Source organism: Phyllobates terribilis, unplaced genomic scaffold (assembly GCF_046119375.1).
Source record: "Phyllobates terribilis strain yellow unplaced genomic scaffold, ASM4611937v1 Scaffold_4__5_contigs__length_816908805, whole genome shotgun sequence".
In the NCBI taxonomy this organism is placed as follows: domain Eukaryota; kingdom Metazoa; phylum Chordata; class Amphibia; order Anura; family Dendrobatidae; genus Phyllobates; species Phyllobates terribilis.
The window spans coordinates 717,778,179-717,797,976 of NW_027362764.1; the positions used below are offsets into that span (position 1 = coordinate 717,778,179).

The window sequence follows — 19,798 nt, forward strand, 5'->3', positions numbered from 1 at the left end:
TAACTAAGCTGTGACTGTACAAGGCTGCCCGGAGTAAAGATGGTGGCCACGATGGAATGACGCAGAACACAGGAAGCGCTGACCTTTTACTTCCGGTCCATGCGGTGTACGGGAGCGAGAGGAGCACGGTTTGGTAGTCGCCATGAAGGTGAAGGTGTTGTGTAGAAATCCTGATGATTACGTGCGGGAGACCAAGAAGGATCTGCCCAGAGGTGAGAACTGTGCGACGTGATGGTCTCGTGGGGGGATTCAAGATCCCCAACTTTATTGACTTCTGACCTGTGCACATAGTGTGTCTAGTTACCTATGTATCCCGGCTGTCTGCGCACTTGTGTGGTGTCATGGCATTTATTGCCCTGTAGGGGGCAGGCTGGTGTCATGGAGCGCCCCATAGGGGGCAGGCTGGTGCGGTGTCATGGAGCGCCCCGTAGGGGGCAGGCTGGTGCGGTGTCATGGAGCGCCCCGTAGGGGGCAGGCTGGTGCGGTGTCATGGAGCGCCCCGTAGGGGGCTGGCTGGTGCGGTGTCATGGAGCGCCCCGTGGGGGGCAGGCTGGTGCGGTGTCATGGAGCGCCCCGCGGGGGGCAGGCTGGTGCGGTGTCATGGAGCGCCCCGCGGGGGGCAGGCTGGTGCGGTGTCATGGAGCGCCCCGCGGGGGGCAGGCTGGTGCGGTGTCATGGAGCGCCCCGCGGGGGGCAGGCTGGTGCGGTGTCATGGAGCGCCCCGCGGGGGGCAGGCTGGTGCGGTGTCATGGAGCGCCCCGCGGGGGGCAGGCTGGTGCGGTGTCATGGAGCGCCCCGCGGGGGGCAGGCTGGTGCGGTGTCATGGAGCGCCCCGCGGGGGGCAGGCTGGTGCGGTGTCATGGAGCGCCCCGCGGGGGGCAGGCTGGTGCGGTGTCATGGAGCGCCCCGCGGGGGGCAGGCTGGTGCGGTGTCATGGAGCGCCCCGCGGGGGGCTGGCTGGTGCGGTGTCATGGAGCGCCCCGCGGGGGGCTGGCTGGTGCGGTGTCATGGAGCGCCCCGCGGGGGGCTGGCTGGTGCGGTGTCATGGAGCGCCCCGCGGGGGGCTGGCTGGTGCGGTGTCATGGAGCGCCCCGCGGGGGGCTGGCTGGTGCGGTGTCATGGAGCGCCCCGCGGGGGGCTGGCTGGTGCGGTGTCATGGAGCGCCCCGCGGGGGGCTGGCTGGTGCGGTGTCATGGAGCGCCCCGCGGGGGGCTGGCTGGTGCGGTGTCATGGAGCGCCCCGCGGGGGGCTGGCTGGTGCGGTGTCATGGAGCGCCCCGCGGGGGGCTGGCTGGTGCGGTGTCATGGAGCGCCCCGCGGGGGGCAGGCTGGTCTACAAGGGAGTGAATATTTCTGTGTGGGACCTGGGTGGTAACAGTATTATTACTGCGGGCAGCATTCGTCTTTGTGCATTAGTTACCAGGAGCTGTAACTTTTTTGTTTTCCGTCTGTGGGTTTTGGTTTTCGCTGGACGAGTTGTACTTCTGAATGGCGCCGTCCATATTAAAGTATAATGTAGTGAAGCTCCGAAAAAATCCAAATGGTGAAAAAAAACAATTCCACTGTTTGTTTTGTTTATCTGGCGTTCACTGTGCAGCAATAACCACCTGAATTCAAGTGCGACAATAACACATTTTTATATATGTATCTACCCCAAAATGCAAAAAATAAGCCCTCACTCAGCCCCAGATCCCGAAAAAAGAAAACCTTACAGGCAGGGCCGGCGTCAGCACCCGGGCAAGTGCCGGGGCCCTGAGCAGGCAGAGGGGCCCACTGGCAGTCGCGCTATGGGCGGAGGAGAGCGGTGTTAGCGCCCGCCGTTCTCCGCTGCTTGCTCAGGGCCCCGGCAGCCGGATACTTACCTCTCCCCGTGCCTCCGCAGAGCCGCTGTCTTCCTGCTCTGTGCTCCCTGTGACGTCTCAGGTCAGAGGGCGCGGTGACGTCTCTCCACCGCGCCGTCCCCCTGAGCCGTCACAGGGAGCACAGAGCGGGAAGACACCGACAACGCTGGAGTCCGGACCCGAGCAGCTGCAGCAGGTGAGGAGGAGGGAGGTGAGTATTTGATTTTTTTTTTTAATGTATGGAGGCATGGGGCATTATATGGGGGGGGGGGGGGGTGACAGCCTGCATGGGGCATTATGGAGAGAGGGGGTGACAGCCTGCATGGGGCATTATGGAGAGAGGGGGTGACGGCCTGCATGTGGCATTATATGGGGACCAGTATTCCGTATGGAGCCTTATATGGGGGCCAGTATTCCGTATGGAGCCTTATATGGGGGCCAGTATTCCGTATGGAGCCTTATATGGTGGCCAGTATTCCGTATGGAGCCTTATATGGGGGCCAGTATTCCATATGAGGCCCAGTATACTGTGTGGAGCGATTCGCCCGTTTCTGAGCTTTTGTAGAATTTACAATAGATATCACTCATGACTCTTTCGCCCGGGGCCCAGAAAAACCTGGAGCCGGCCCTGCTTACAGGTCTCTGAAAATGGCGACCAATACAAAAACTTTTTTTCGTATAAATTTCAGAATTTTTTTCACCACTTAAATAAAGTTCCTATCCATGTTTGGTATCTGAGTACTCGTGCTGACCTGGGGAATCGTATTGCCAGGTCAGTTTTAGCATTTAGTGAACATGGTAAAAAAAAAAAAAAAACTATTGTAGAATTGCCCTTTTTTTTTTTTTTTTTTTTTGCATTTTCACCGCACTTGGAATTGTTATTTTTCATTTTCCTGTGCACGATATGGTAAACTCAATGGTATCATTCAAAAGTACAACTCATCACGTGACCCAGATAGAAATGAAGGTGTCTATGCTATGACAGCAAGCAGAGATCTTACAGGGGTTGTCCACTACTTGGCCATCTCCTTCTCCATCACTATATTCCCCCGTTTAGAATAAGAACAGCCCGTACTCTGTGCCGGCACCGTTCCAGCCGTGTCACATGGGCAGTTTACCATAAAGATTTTAAGGCTTCTGTGTTGACTCTAGATGCTTTCTCTTCCAGTGCCACGTAACTACGACCCCTCGCTCCACCCATTTGAGGTGCCACGTGAATACACCAGAGCGCTGAATGCCACCAAGCTGGAGCGCGTGTTCGCTAAGCCGTTCATTGCCGCACTGGAAGGTCACAGAGATGGAGTGAACTGTATGGCCAAACATCCCAAGAGCTTGTCCACGGTGCTGTCAGGGGCGTGTGACGGAGAGGTAAGGAACCACAGCCGCTACAGGGGGTGTAAACTTTAGGAACCTTTTTTTTTTCTTTTCTTCAAGCAGCGTTGCACGTCTTGATTAACCCCTTTGACGTATCAGACACAGCCGCTCCTACAGTAGCCACCTGGACTCGAGAAGCCTTCAGTGTTGGCCGTTTAACTTCCTTAGATGCTACGATCAATGTATGAATAAAGCCGTTTTTTTCTATGTAATCTGAGAGCTGCATTATGTAGGAGCTGAGACCCTGATTCCAGTGATATGTCACTTACTGGTTGCAGCAGTTGTGATATAATCCGTTTTCTCTGCTGCAGATCTAGCAGTGCTCTGAATGCTGAGCTTTGTATAACCCCGCCCCCAAAGCTCTGATTGGCAACTTTTGAGAACATTGTGTATTGACAGTAAGCTGCTAATCAGTGCTGGGGCGAGGTTGGACCTGGAGGCACCAGACACCTAGTCCTGTAGCGATAATCTCCTGCTGATAAAACACTGATTGTATTGATACAAAAACAGTCCAGTAAGTGACACCGCTCTCTGCCCCTACATCATGTTGCTCTCAGATTACATAGAAAAACCTGCTGACAGATTCCCTTTGAGACATGTAAGGAGGGTAATTGAAGGGAGCTGTGTCTCATTGTTTCCTTACTGTGTATACCAAAGGAAACGCGTCCTGCTGGCCTGTAGGTTAGCATAGCGACGAAATACGTCTACAAGATCAGACCTCAATGATTTGTTTGTAGTCTGTAACCATGGAGACACACTGTTCTGTGAAAGAGCTACATACATAAAACATTAAAATATGGAGTAACCAAAAAATCAGAGCTTCCCCGGCCGCTCGAGGATTAGGTGATGGTCAGACGCAAGGCTGAGTCGGGGAGGTTCACCGTGAGACTGATTAGTCAGTACTGTGGTTCCCATTAAGAATGGAGACCAAAGAGCAGTTGTGAACAGAGCCATACATGACGGCCATCCCATCCACATGAGTACATGTAATGCCTGGACGCGCTGGTATGTGAAGGCTCCAAGCAAGGGACCTTCACTGTCCTCTATCAGCCCTAATAAGGTATAAAGGGGGGAGCCATGAGGACAACTCCTGACCTTATAGTAATCTACAGGACCCCCTGTGTTTTGTGACTAATGGCAGCTGCTTTGGTCGTCTCTTCATATCCAGCGATGATCTCCTCCTTTATTTCCGCAGGTGAAGATCTGGAACCTGACCACCCACAAGTGCACCCGCACGGTGCAAGCTCACGAAGGCTTTGTGCGAGCGATGTGCGTGCGGTTCTGCGGGACGTCTTTTTTAACCGTACGTATATGTGATGGTGACAAATTCAAAGGGGTTTTCTTGGAATATTTTTTTTACGCTTATCATCTTGCACTAGATGGTTGTAGTAGGAGGAGCAGTCACTTGCCCCCTGCTTCCATCTTTTACAGTGGTGATCGCATGTCTGCCGGGCACATCACTGCTGCAGCCAATGACTGAGCTCAGCGGTGGGTGCTGTCCGGGTAGACGGCACAGGTGGTTGTGCCATTTTACATTTCATCTCATATACCGTAAGGAGTCAGTAGTGGAGGGGTCTTCTTCTCAGGATCCTTAACTTTTGGATGGTGCGGTTTCAGGAGATGTCTTTCTCCAGAGGAAGGATCTGTCTCATCTTGCATTAGGTTGCATTCTCCCGTTTGTTTGTTTTTTTCTCAGTTGTAATCCTAGTTGCATCCTTTTTTTTTTTTTTCTGAACTTTTTTTCATCCATTGACTTTAATTGGATGAAACTCAGATGGTAAACTGAATTACTCAGTCTAGTATCATCCGGGTCTCATAAACTTTAATGATTGAGTCTGATCTGCAAAATAGATGAGAATAGGACCTGCTCTGAAACCCCCGGACCGGAGACATGGAACCATATGGGTCCGTGTGCTGTCCAAAAAAAAAAATGGACATCACATGGGTGTGTGAATGTGGCCTAATACAGATAACCCATTGGTTTAAATAGGAGCTGTGTAATGTTGCTATGCAGGGATTTTGAGCGCTTACCGCCATGGTACCCCACAGATTATAGCTGATCTGGGGGTCTCAGCAGTAGGGCACAATGTCATCTGTGTTTTGTAAATGGACCAGGTGAAAAGTAGGGACTCTAGATATCGGGGAGGGCGAGCACAAGCACAAGCCCCCATTATTAAATTCTAATAGGTTTATACTTCTGCATTAGGTCGGTGATGATAAGACCGTGAAGCAATGGAAGATGGAAAATCCGGGATATGGTGAGAAAGAGGAGCCGATCAATACAGTTCTAGGAAAGGTAAAATGCTGAATAGGAGCTGAACCTTTCCCTCAAGCACCGTGGACCCCCGTATTGTACATGCGCGGTATTTAGGTGGGCCAGTGACCATTTCACCTAAGTTCTGGTGCCATAGTGGCACTGTAATGGCAACCAGGCACCGCAGATGAATAATGGAGGCTTCGGACCTGAACCAATCTGATACTGATGACCTTTCCTGGATCGACGTGTTAATGACATTTTCCACTGGAAGGTTAAAGTGCCACTAATTTTACACTTTAGTCCCGTATTGTAGCTCTGTTTTTATTATTTACTTTTTTTGAGTCCTAATTTGTAGTCTTCTTGCTCTCTTGTTTGCAGACTGTGTTTACCGGGGTGGATCACCACTGGACGGACGCAGTGTTCGCTACCTGTGGACAGCAAGTGGACATCTGGGACGAGCAGAGGACCTGTCCCATGCGATCCTACACCTGGGGTGTGGACAGCATCCATAGTGTCAGATTTAATCCCATCGAGGTAACGCTTGTTTGCTAGCTCTGATAATTCCAGCTTTCCATGCTGTGTATGGCGTTGCTGCTCATCTGAAACGATCTGGACAGGATAAATACTCGTGCTGATACGCTTAGCTCACTGTATATCACCACGATTGTTCTCACAAAAGCGCGTCTATTGGTCCACACTATACACCCCCAACAATGACTAATATGGAGGGGCTGCTGCTCTCCTCTGAGCCTGTTTCTGATCTTGTGGAGAGTCGGCTCAGTGCTTCCTCCACCCCATTGGAATTCCGCACAACCTGACCAACCCCAAAAATCACAACTTCTGATATTGAGCGTTTTGTAAAAGTGCCACTGAGTGTGATTACACGGTCATGTCGCCCTCCTCTTGTTGTGGTATGGAGGGAAGGTTTTTCTCTTTCCTAGCGGCTTTTTACATTATCATCTTCTGTGAATTACTTTAGGATGACTTTGTTTTTCAGACACAGATTTTGGGAAGCTGTGCCGCAGACCGGAGTATAGTTCTTTATGACCTGCGGAAGCCTACACCACTGAAAAAGGCAAGTGCCGCCCCGAGAGCCCCCCGCTTGTGCGTTAATTGGAAGATACCCCAGTTCTGAGGCCCATTCATCACCATGGGATTGGACGGCTAGGGACCCCATACAATGCCGAGAACAAGCCTCTGAAATGCTCCAGTGACCACCTGTGGGACTACTTTGGATAACAACGTGCCATACCTGGCTACCTCCAGTCCAACTGGGGCCCTTTCAGAGCCCCGTTCTTGAGATTGATGGTGGTCCCAGCGGTCGGAGCCATGCAAGTTATCGCCTGTCATTGGGAATATTTAGAAAGGCGCCCTCCTGACTACATCTACCTGCTTGGTGCCTATTGCAGATTATAAGTATTTCCTAAACCTGCGGAGCTGCCGTTCCTTTATGTAGTTTCTGCTTCTTGTTACTTGTTGAATAATCCTTTTCTTTAATGGGGCAGATGATTCTGGAAATGAGGACCAATGCTCTCTGCTGGAACCCTATGGAGGCCTTTATATTCACAGCCGCTAACGAGAACTACAAGTAAGTAAAAGTCTGTAGGACAGGGCTTAGCCGTCATTGTGCTGTCATTCAGGTACAATGTCCCCTGTGAGTATCAGCCGCCCTGTCGCCTCCTCCATCATCCAGGGAGAAATAAATGAGACCACCCCCTGTATATTCCATGTCCCCACTTCATCACTCAGAGCAAGGAGCCGCTCAGTATCAGTGGCACTGGCGCTCCTCGGCCATCCATGTATTACATGGAAAGGCATTCATTTTCTTTGTCTTCATGTAATGCTACATTTCCCCTGCACGGAGCGGCATGTATGACCGGTGATCACGTCTGCTGCAGATCACTGGGCTAGCTGAAAGTGGTTTTCTTCTATAAAAGGGTTATTCACAAAATATGTTGTTCCTGCCCCCCCCCCCCCCCCCGCTCCTATCCCCTGGATAGGGGATGGCATATGGATCGCTGCGCATCTGACCGCTGGGACCGCCAGCGATTCCAAGCAGAAGCCCCATCTTGAATGCAGCAGAGGTACACATGCTCTTCTCCACCTTCATTCATCGATTATATGACAGCCGGAAATAGTGCAGCGCCTAGCTCAGCTTTCCTATAGACGATGAATGTAGGAAGGTTGAGCATGCACAATTCTGCCCCATTCAATACAGATCTCTGCAGATCCTCCTTGGGATTGCCGAGGGTCCCAGAGATCAGATACACAACAGTCCATAAGACACCCCCTATCCATTGGGAATAACCCCTTTACCCGTCCTTTCAAGAGATCATCAGTCTCAAGTTGTCGGGGTCCCTGTTCACCTATATGGGAGAGAGCTGTAAGCAACATGCATGGTCATTGCTCGGTATATGGAGCTGGTACTTTGAGCGAGACCCCCTCTGCTCTGATAGTGATCACATGTCTGTCCTAAGGATAGATCATCAGTATTAATGTTTTAATAAACCCTGTTAAATTAAAACAAATGGCAGGAAGAGCTCATATTATGTGATTCACAAGTTTGTATTAAGACAAATGTTTTTTCTGACTTCATCATGAACCGTTTCGTCCTGCAGACTTTACACGTATGACATGAGATACATGACTGCCCCCGTAATTGTACACATGGACCACGTATCCGCTGTGCTGGATGTCGACTACTCTCCAACCGGGAAAGAATTTGTGACTGCCAGCTTTGATAAATCCATCCGCATCTACCCCTTTAGCAGCGGACACAGCAGGTGAGTTTTTCCCATAGAAACACTGGGGAAAAAAAGGTGCAAACTAAAGTCATTATGGGGCTGAAAGTCTGGGGATACATAGGGGATAACACACGGGTGCAACTATAATATATATAGATTAGCCAATACGTTTTCAAGTCTGTCTAGGGGAGAGAAATTGCAAGAAAGTTCAGAATTTTTGAGCTTGCAAAGTTCACTTTAGTAGGTGCTAAATCTGTAGGAGAGTTCAGCCCTGGGCCGGCTCCAGGTTTTTGTGGGCCCCGGGCGAAAGAGTCTCTGTGGGCCCCTTTAATACATACCACGCTTCATGATGCACAGATACAGTAGAGAAATATATATATATAGTACAAGGCCAAAGATTTCACTTCTTACATTACATGACCAATATCTATTGTAAATTCCACAATAGCTCAGAAACCGGTGAATCGCTCCATACAGAATAATGGCCCCCATAAAATGCTCCATACAGGATACTGGCCCCCATATTACGCTCTGTACAAGATACTGGCCCCCTTATAATGCTCCATACAGAATACTGGCCCCCTTATAATGTTCCATACAGAATACTGCCCCCCAAATAATTCTCCATGCAGGATACTGTCCCCCATATTACGCTCTGTACAGGATACTGGCCCCCTTATAATGCTCCATACAGAATACTGGCGCCCAAATAATGCTCCGTGCAGGATACTGACCCCCATATTACGCTCCGTGCAGGATACTGGCCCCCTTATAATGTTCCATACAGAATACTTGCCCCCGTATAATGCTCCATACAGAATACTGACCCCCAAATAATTCTCCATGCAGGATACTGGCCCCCATATTACTCTCTGTACAGGATACTGGCCCCCTTATAATGCTCCATACAGAATACTGTCCCCAAAATAATGCCCCATGCAGGATACTGGCCCCCATATTACGCTCTGTACAGGATACTGGCCCCCTTATAATGCTCCATACAGAATACTGGCCCCAAAATAATGCCCCATGCAGGCTGTCGCCCCCCCCCCACACACACACATAATGCCCCATGCAGGATGTCACCTTCCCCCTTATAATGCCCCATGCAGGATGTCACCCCCCCCCCTTATAATGCCCCATGCCGGATGTCATCTCCCCCCCCTTTATAATGCCCCATGCCTCCATATATTAAAAAACAAATACTCACCTCACTTCTCACCTGCTGCCGCTGCTCCGAACCCCTCACCCGCGCCGGCGTCTTCCCGCTCTGCGCTGCCTGTGACTGCTCAGGAGAGAGCGCAGTATAAAGACGTCTCAGGTCAGAGGGTGCGGTGACGTCACCGTGCAGCAGCCGCAGAAGAGACCGAACCTGTTGTGCGGAGGCATGGGGAGAGGTAAGTATTGTAGTATTGTGCCGGGGCCCTGAGCAAGTGGGGGGGAGCGGGCGCTGGCACTGCACCGCTCACGGGTCTCATAGCACGCAGGGGTCCCCGACAGTGAGTGGGCCCCTCCGCCTGCTCAGGGCCCCGGCACTTGCCCGGGTGCTGACGCCGGCCCTGGTTCACCCGCTCGTCATGAAAAGTCCACTAAAAACATTAATATAAAATCTATCACTAATCCACTGCCTTACGGTTATGTAGGATGGTGGGGTTGAGCAGATGGTCTCGCGCTGCTCTGCTCCGTTGTCTGGCCGCCACAGATAAGTGGTCATTTATGGGGCCAGCATCTTGGACACCTCTTACACTTACTCAGCTCCCCGACCTGGTGATATGCCAATGCCGGGTCTGAGAACGCCGGCCACAGAAGTGAGGACTGCCCTGGTCTGGCTGCCACAGACGACTGGACTAGGGCAGTTTTTGCTCAACTGTACAGGATGATAATGGCTTTCTAAAGATGTCGCCCTCCTAAATCTGCATTGTAGGAAAAAATAAAAGGGGTAAAGTCGGTGGTCCTGGTCCTGCAGTTCTGGCACTGATGCGTGTGTAGTAAAGCAAGGCGTAATGGCCGCTCACCATACATGCTTCAGATGCTGTAGGAGCTAGATGGTAATGTCAGGACCGCGGGGCCACAATAGGCCGGACCTCAGGTCGTGTGCTATTCTGAATACTTTTATTATTTGAATCCTGTCTGCAACATGGCTGCATCAGACATCACAATCCTGAAGACTTCCCATACCGGGGTATCACCCTGACTATACTCCCTATCGGCACATGGGGGTCATACATCGGATCTTGCTCAAAGTAGGCGACTCTTATAAGCGGCAGAAACAGCTGGATCTGGCGAACGACTGCTACATGTACATCTTCTCATCTAAATGGCCACCACATAGGGAAAATGTCTGACTGGTTGTAACTAGAGGTGAACAAAAAGAGTATATCCGTCACGTCATTAGTCTGTGGCTGCCGGACTAGAGGCCTGCGAACCTTCTTCTACCTGCCGGTGACTGCTGTGACTAGAGGGTCGGCACGATTGTTATGTATGTGTCACACCACAGCAATGACGTCTTGCCAGGCCTACAAAAGACACCCCAAGGATGGAAGGAGGTTCCCAGGGCTCTTATCTGGAGTTATGGAAGTGGGTCCTGCAAGTCTTTCCCATGTCAATGGCAGTCAGACATATTGGCTAGAGAGGGAACTGAATGAGTGACTCAATGACCTGCCGTTGCTGTATGTATTGCACATTCAGAAATGATTGAACCCGTAACTTGGTCGATCACAGGGAGGTGTACCACACGAAGAGGATGCAGCACGTCACCTGCGTCCGCTGGTCTTCTGACAACAAGTACATTCTGTGCGGCTCAGACGAAATGAACATCCGTATCTGGAAAGCAAAAGCATCGGAGAAGCTCAGCCTGGTAAGACTGTCCAAGAAAGCAATGCACTAACTGCATCTGCAGAGATCCTGCACCTACGGCCTGATCTACAGCATGAGACTCCTCATCAGACTCGCCCATCACTGATATTGGGGCAGATTTATTAAAGCAGTCCTGATGGTGGCGTGCTCCGCAACAGAAATGCTACTCCAGTCTGAGACTGGAGTAGCATTCCTGGTGTACCAAAGCCATCCCTTTTAATAAATTGGCTGGTTGTGGCAATGTCCTGTCCCAGGTCTGCTCATTTTCGGCAAAATCTATTCAAACTGTCAGGAAAACTCCAAAAGTCGCAAAATATCTGCGCTACTTCGCAATGTGCAAACATTTTATGACTTTTCCAAATATTTTATGCCAGTTCTCTCACATCAAAGCTTTGGTGGGACATTTTAGGGCCGATTCATCAAAATTTTTTTTTTTTTTTTAAGATTATAGTGGGCACAATGTATATAAAATGTAAATTAACTAGCAAAAAAAAAAAATAGAACGTTAACCAAGTCCTCAGAGGCACAGACTACGGCTATAAGCCCGCCCCTGAGGAGACAGAACTATACATCCCTTATTAAAAAATGACGGGGGGGGGGAGGGGGCACAACTTTTTATTTATTTTTTAACCCCCTTTTATTTGTTCCATTATTTCACTAAAAAAAGTAAAATGTACTAATACAAAAATGTAGTAAAAAAAATAATAATAATAATCCTCATTAGTGTGTGTATCCTGGAAAAATTATAAGTGGGTTTTAAGGGGTGAAGCCCCGGTAGATGTAGTAACTGAAAATCCAAGTGAAGCCAATGAAGCCCAGCCAAAGGTTTCATAGGAGACTGGTAATTCTCCAATAGACTGTAATACTACAGTATGATAGTGCAAGTGATTGGAGATTCAAGGTCATGGATGGACCAGTAGAAAAAAAAAATTGTAGTAATATATGTGTCCCACAAGAAAAATAGCCCTAAAACAGCTCTATATCGATGAAAAATAATAGCATTCTGCTCTTGGAAGGCGAAGAGGAAACATTTAAGTGCCGAGGGGCCCCTTCTGGACGTAGCATTTTCTCCCGACCACCTAAAGAAAAACTCTCCCTTAATGTCTTTTATGGGAAGGAGCAGACTCCATGCCCCCATCTTTTCTATCCCTATATAACCCCCTTCTTTCGCTTCCTCTGACCCCTTAAGGTGCCAGAAATTGTTCTGCAAATCAGTTTACAAATGTCTGTTCCTAGTTCAACAAACCGCAAGAGCAAGTAAACATCACAACCGTGAATAATTTAGTATGTGTTTTTTTTTTTTTGGGGGGGGGGGGGTTGTTATGCTAATTCTAACTACCAGCCATGTGCAAAGTATTCCATCAATGTCTCTTGCCACATGGAGGCGCTCTCCAGCCTTTGCACTGCCGCAGGTGACTTTAGGACTCCTCTGACTCCTGCACCATCGCTGATTTATTTTTCGGCGTTCAGGTCATCGCTTAACGCGTTGACAAGGAAACACTATTAATTGAATCCTAACTTGTTCACCTCTTAGTGTTCGGCTAATGCTAATCGCCAGGAGAGCGGTGCTATGTCACCATTTAATGACTGAGGGCATATTAAAGTCTTCTTTTTTTCAATATTAAAGAAGCAATACATAATCCTCTGTTATACCTTATGGAAACCCCTGAATTAACTGGCTACCAAGTATCGGGAAAAACCTTTTAGTTCTCAAGAACCAAATCACTAGTTTGGAGTAAGCACCGCACCCTAAGCAGCTGCCAGGACACACACTGCCTAACCCATTGAGATCCCACAGAAGTGCAAGGAGACAATATGGCTTTTCATTGTACTTGTCTTTCTTTTCATCGTAAGTGTATTTCTTCTTTCTAAGTTCACAACATCTTCTAGGCAAAGCCTGAGCGTCTTTGCCTGTCGTGCCGAAAGTGTTAATCTTGCTTCCTTTCTGCACCTCCCGGTAATGTTCTGCGCACACGCCGCTTTTGGTCGACTAAAGTGTTTAGCTTGTACCAAATCAGCAACATCGCTTTACTGTTCTTCAATTAAATTAAAGAAAATCATTGCTTTTAATTAGAATAAAAGCCTCATTCGGAGGCTGCCGACAACTTGCTGCACGATGGGGGGAAAAAAAAAACAAAACACAAAAATTAGTGCTCTGTTTAGGCTACATCAGGGAAAATAACCATGGGAAGGGGCAAAGATGGTGCCAGCACACCCTCCCCCAATCAATAATCATCTGATATTTACTCCTTTTCTTAATCATTTAATTCACTTTAAATCTTAAGGAGATGTGATACCTAGATAATGCTATAGTAGAGAGCATGGGGTGAGCCCGAGCTCCTCCTGCCGGCTTCCACTCCAGAAAGCTGTGACACTTGCAGGGACTGAAATTCCCATCATGGCATATGGATATTGTCAAATAGTGCTTGAAAATAGCCATTCTTCAGCTGTTGACATATTTTTTTGCTGTTGTTTAAAGCTAGTTGCCTAGGAGACCGACCACCAAACATGCCCAGTGTTTACAGTTTCTTTTTGATTAGCTTTTGAGCCGGCCAGGATCACTGGAGCACACTGTTGTCTCCTTTTCCTGGCCAGCTTGAGCGACATGCTTAGAAGGTAGACTGCAGCGGTGGTCGGTCTCCTAGTCAACAAGCTGTAAGCAAAAGGAAAAAAAGAGTGTTGTATTTACAAGCTGGATCCAATAATGTCAATATGCGAAGAAAGGAATAACCCTAATGATTTGTAGGGATCCGATCCCGTTTTTGCTTTACTACGCTATGTTTTGCACCCGTCTTAGATAGTAGGTAACTCTGGTGGTATTGTCTTTCAGCTATCTCCGCGAGAGAGGGCCACCAATAACTACAACCAAAAGGTAAAGGAAAAATTCCAGCATCATCCACAGATCCGGAGAATCGCCCGACACAGACACTTACCCAAGTCCATATACAACCAGATATCAGAACAGCGCATTATGAGGGAAGCTCACCGCAAGAAGTATGTACTCCATATGTGCTGCCACGGATTAGTGGCCACACATTCTCGTTCTGTGGTATTTACTATCAGACAGTACGGTTTAACATGTGGTAGACTTATACATTAGTGCCGTTAATTCCTCAGCTCTTTATAAACATCACTGTCCCCTCTGGGGCTCACGAACAAAATCCACTATAAGTATGTCTTTGTATGGGTTTCTTACGGTTTCCTCCTATACTCCAAACTCCTTGCAGATGTTGTCCTTGGTGGGATTTGAATCCAGGACCTCAAGGCTGCAGTGCTAACCACTGAGCCACTGTGCTGCCCCTTGCAATCAATGTGTGATTGGCAGCAGAAGATGGCACCTCTGACCCCGAGGCTAAGCCCAAACAAGAGTATTTTCAGTCCATGTGCAACAAAATTGCGCATAGAGCAATGTGAACCTATGGGCTAGTGCACACGAGCTGCTTTCTACATGCACCAGAGGTCCAGTGGGAGAAATCGCAGCATGCCCTAGCCTAGTCTGACTAGTGCTTGTGAATAGTAGGCAACTCCTGCACATGCAATCTGTGGATGTGACTTGTCCACAGAGTTCAGCACTCGTCTGAACTTGCTGTTAGGGCAGGTGCAGACAACCATTGAGTCTCTCATCCAAGAGAATAATCGATTATGCAAATGACACTGATGAGTGTCAGCTTCGTGTGATCTGATTCTCTTGGATGAGAGAATCAATGCACACTGAGGAGAAGATGGAGAATAAAATTTCTCCATCTTCGCCATTGCGTGAGTCAGCGGAATTTCATCCGAGTGCAGTCTGATGTTTCCCACACGTCCATAGACTTGATTGGCATTCGATTTCAAAGTGATTCTATCAGTGAAAAAAATCATGCTTCTGTACTGCCTCATTGAGTAACATTGGTCCTAGTGCTATCCGATTAAACATCAGATAACACTCGTCCGATGTATATGCTGGTGTGAGCGAGCCCTTCTAGTGATGATTGTGGGACAGCCGCTGCTGATTTTATGTAGTAGAATATCCTTTTAATATTTTTCCAAGGGTTTTCTGCAGTTACCCACAGAATAAGTTATCAACATCACACGGGATCAGGGGTCCGGGTGCCTACTCTGATGTTGGGTAGCTATTTGTGTAGGACCCCTCCATTCAGGGCAGCTGCAGTACGTGGCTCCGCCGCTACCTATTGTCATAGCCGTGCCTGGGAAACATGGGGACTGCTTCACTCAAGGGATCGATGACATTGCCTGGAGTTAAGACTCCCACCTATCTGACCCAAAAAAGGTCAGTCATCATGGCAAGATTCTTACAATCTGCTAAATGAAAAGTTCTACAATTTTTAGGACCCTCTGCCTACCGCCACTGACTAGAAAGTTTTTTTTTTGTAGGACATCATCCATATTATACAGTTTTATTATACAATGATTAAAGGGGTTTCTTTCCCCATTAAATAAAGTTGCAGCCAGCCACTATTTTTCCTGCAGATAAATTCTGGCCTTCCAACTTAATGGCCGTTCCTATAGCACAATGGCACTCAGAGGGCCTTCCCAAATTGTCTCTCTCCTCCTATGATGACTACATGCCCAATATAATGGCATTGTCCACTACTGGTCATCCTTTTTATTATAAAAGCTCCATTAAATAATAAAAATAAGTATACTGATATCCTAGACTGTCATTGACCCTCTGATCTCAGCTCTGTGTCCCCTTTTGGTCACCAGACACAAACAATATCATGTGACCGCTGCAGTCATTCAGGAGTCACTGACCGGCTGCAGCCTACGCTATTTCTTAACAGGACGGAAGAAACACTGTTCTCCTGCACTGAGGGAATAATGATGGCTGCAGCGGTTACGTGGCCTTTTTGCTAAAAGGCTGGCAGGGGGGGGGGGGGGGGAGAGGCACAAGGCTTGAAGGGGAGGTGCAGCGCTGGTCAGGGAGGTGGTTTTTTATTTTATGTTGTATCCTGGAGTTACTTCGCAGACAACCCCTTTAAGATTCATTACTTCGTTGATGACTGACACTATTTTATCTTGCTAATTGATATTTGGTTTTTTCAATCTTACAGGGATGTAAATCGCCGCAAACACAGCAAAGCGGGAGCAGTGCCCATCGTACCGGAGAAGAAGAAGCATGTTGTGGCCGTGTTGGAATAATATGTGCCCCGTTTATGTTGCACAGTATTGAGCCCAGATGTTGGCCCTGTAATGTACTATAGCACCAGGGATGTTTATGGATGGGACTAACAGGAGGTGCAAATCTCAAGGACATCTCATTTATAGTGTAAAAAAAAATAAATAAATCTGGAAACCATCAGCAGGCAGGATAGAGCCTACAGAAGGGTAAAAGGGTTGTCCACTACAGGATGCTACAAACGTAGACTCGCCTCCCAGACTACCTATGCTGATAAATATGCTATCCCAGTGGTCGCTGATGGGACGCAGCTTTCCGTCACAGAGTTCAGATGGAACTGTGACTGCTGCCACCCATCAGCAACCAACGATTGACTGCAGTGGTCATGTGACATAATGTGTAAGTGAGCACTGGGAGACGCAGTGTCAACATCACTGGAATTGCTCCATTCTGGGAGGTGATTGTATGGTTTTTGTATGAGGCACTATAGCATTTAAGAAAGAGTTGTTTGAGTAGTGGACAACACCTTTTTAAGTTTTTCTCTTTTTTTTATTATTGCGTTGCACAGACCAAGACAATCTGAATATCTCCCGACCTTACAAAGTTGCTCCACTTTATACTCATTGGCTATATAATGAGAGATTGAGTTAATTTCTATTGTTTATATCTGTGTAAGATTTTTTTGATAAAAAATAAGTTATATAAACTGAATTGTTGTACTTTTTTTTTTTGCCTTTGGCCTTGCTCTCTAGATTGTATAATGTTTATCCAGTTGTCTTAAGGCCGTGTTCATACGTGTGGAAACACAAGAGTTTTTGTCTGTAGGTCTGCTATGATTATTGCTTTTTTCTGCTGCAGGTTTTTTTCTTTTTTTGTATTTTGCAAGTGTAGAAACCAAACAATTGCGGTTTTACATGTGATTTTTTTTTTGTTTTTTAGTCTCCCCATTGAAGCCTGTAGGGGAAAAAAATCCAACAAAAATGCACAGGTTAAAAACCTGTTTTTAAACAAACCTTGGCCAGGAGGTTCCATGAAATCACATCTACTTTGCTTGCAGTGTTAAATGCACAAAAAAAAAAAGTCCAGCGGTATTCTGGTAAGAAGAACTATCCTGTGGAAAGTTGATAATTGTTACATTGGTGAAAGTTTCCATCTCTGAAATCACCAAAACTGTGTTTTTTTTTCCCTTAACATATGACATACTGTGTCACTCATATGTCGTCTCCCTGCCTCTGATGTGAGCTCGCAAGCCGAGCCCGCATATTTACCGGCAGGTGATGGCTGAATTATTCAGCTATCATCTGCCTCTAACAGCCGCGGGTGGAACAGAGCAGGGAGCGCTCTGTTCTAACTGCTAATAAGCGCTCCCGCGACATGATTGGGGACGCCGATGGATTGCCATAACAGCCAGAGGTCTGCTGAAGAACTTCGTGCCTGTCAAGACTGTTTTCCTGTGAAGGACAAGGTTTAGCTGCCATTTATAGGAGAGTGTGACTTTTTTTTTTTTCTTCTGTACACAGCAATACTATTGTCTTGCTGTGTATAGTACAAGCGATCACATGATCAAGTCCCCTAATGGGACTAATAAATAGTGAAAAGTAAAAAAAAATTAAAAAAAATGCTGCACAACTTTTTGAGTCGATCACTGCAAACAATTTCTGTAAGGGAAGAGTAAGACAGCCATATAACTTGGAAGAGGATCGCAACGCAATGGTTGGACTGGCTGTTGACTGTGCTAACCCGAGCATGATAGCATGTATTTCTATACAGCCATCATGCACTGGTTGGGAGATCCGAAGGCCAGTCCAAGCATTGTATACTCGTTCAAGTTGTACGGTTGTCTGACTCTTCGCTAGCTCTCAATGATACTTCTGTACCTGTCCACAGGTATTTTGGCCACTCCTCGGACCAAACTGCTTCCCCTGTCTCAGGTGTGGAGTTGGCTTCTCCAGACTGTAGGTTTCAGCTCCTTCCACAGATGTAGTATTTAGATCAGGGCTCACAGGAGCCACTTCAGAAGAGTCCAATGCTTTGCTCTTCACCATTCTTGGATGTTTTTAGCTCTGTGTTTTGGGTCATTATCCTGTTGGAGAACCCATGACCTTCGGCACAGACCAAGATTTCTGACACTGGGCAGCACATTTCTTTGAAATTCATTGAAAGTCTTGAGATTTCATTGTATCTTGCACAGATTCAATACACCATGTGCCAGATGTAGCAAAGCATTCCCAGAACTTAACAGAGCCTCCTCCATGCTTCACAGTTGGTTCAATGTTCTTTTCTTCCTATGCTTCATTTTTCAATCTGTCAACTCACAGGTGCATCTCACAAAATTAGGATATCATCAAATAGTTAATTTATTTCAGTTCTTCAATACAAAAAGTGAAACTCCTATATTATATAGAGTCATTACAGACAGAGTGATCTATTTCAAGTGTTTAGTTCTGTTAATGTTGATGATTATGGCTTATAGCCAATGAAAACACAAAAGTCATTATCTCAGTAAATTAGAATACTTTATAACAGCTTGAATAAATGTTTTTAAAATCTGAAATGTTGGCCTACTGAAATGTATGTTCAGTAAATGCCCTCAATACTTGGTCGGGGCTCCTTTTGCATCAATGCGGCGTGGCATGGAGGTGATCAGCCTGTGGCACTGCTGAGGGGTTATGGAAGCCCAGGTTGCTTTGATAGCAGCCTTCAGCTCGTCTGTATTGTTGGGTCTGGTGTCTCTCATCTTCCTCTTGACAATACCCCATAGATTCTCTATGGCAGTGGTTCTCAACTCCAGTCCTCAAGACCCACCAACAGATCATGTTTTCAGGATTTTCTTAGTATTGCACAGGTGATGGAATTATTACCTGTGTAATACTAAGGAAATCCGGAAAACATGATCTGTTGGTGGGTCTTGAGGACTGGAGTTGAGAACCACTGCTCTATGGGGTTAAGGTCAGGCGAGAGTGCTCTAAAATTTCCTGGTAGACTGCTGCGCTGACTTTGGTCTTGATAAAACACAGTGGACCTACACCAGCAGATGACATGGCCCCCAAACCATCACTGATTGTGGAAACTTCACACTAGACCTCCATCTGCTTGGATTGTGGCCTCTCCACTCTTCCTCCAGACTCTGGGACCTTGTGGAGTGTGTCAATGACTGCCTTCTGGACATCTGTCAAGTCAGCAGTCTTCCCCATGATTGTGGAGCCTACTGAAACAGACTAAGGGATTTTTTTAAACGCTTAGGAAGCCTCTGCAAGTGTTTTTTGTTAATTATTCAAATTTACTGAGATAATGACTTTTGTGTTTCCATTGGTTGTAAGCCATAATCATCAACATTAACAGAAATAAACCCTTGAAATAGATCACTCTGTGTGTAATGACTCTATATAATATGAGTTTCACTTTTTGTATTGCAGAACTGAAATAAATTAGCTTTTTGATGATATTCTAATTTAGTGAGATGCACCTGTAGATCCAATGTGACTTGCCAGTAAGCTCCAGTTTTGTCTCATCTTTCCAATGGACAATTTTCCCAGAAGCTTTGTGACTTGTCAATATGCATTTTGGCAAATTCCAGTCTCTCTTTTTTATGATTTGCTTTCAACTGT

At 47.2% G+C, this 19,798-nt stretch overlaps 1 protein-coding gene across 1 annotated transcript; it reads left to right on the forward strand.

Annotated features, from left to right (window-relative positions):
* The first annotated feature begins 52 nt into the window (after window positions 1-52).
* On the forward strand, window positions 53-16,901 carry DCAF13 (DDB1 and CUL4 associated factor 13). The gene is made up of 11 exons (XM_073679702.1): window positions 53-212; window positions 3,009-3,208; window positions 4,410-4,517; window positions 5,421-5,510; window positions 5,850-6,005; window positions 6,469-6,546; window positions 6,977-7,059; window positions 8,090-8,254; window positions 10,937-11,072; window positions 13,902-14,065; window positions 16,126-16,901. The coding sequence occupies exons 1-11, from the start codon at window positions 143-145 to the stop codon at window positions 16,211-16,213; spliced, it is 1,338 nt and encodes a 445-aa protein (XP_073535803.1). The 5' UTR covers window positions 53-142; the 3' UTR covers window positions 16,214-16,901.
* The last annotated feature ends 2,897 nt before the right edge of the window (window positions 16,902-19,798 follow it).

Coding starts and splice junctions, on each gene's coding strand:
- DCAF13 (XM_073679702.1), top strand. CDS start 143: ATGAAGGTGAAGGTGTTGTGTAGAAATCCTGATGATTACGTGCGGGAG. Junction 3,209..4,409: donor CAGGGGCGTGTGACGGAGAG/GTAAGGAACCAC, acceptor TTATTTCCGCAG/GTGAAGATCTGGAACCTGAC. Junction 6,547..6,976: donor AGCCTACACCACTGAAAAAG/GCAAGTGCCGCC, acceptor TTAATGGGGCAG/ATGATTCTGGAAATGAGGAC.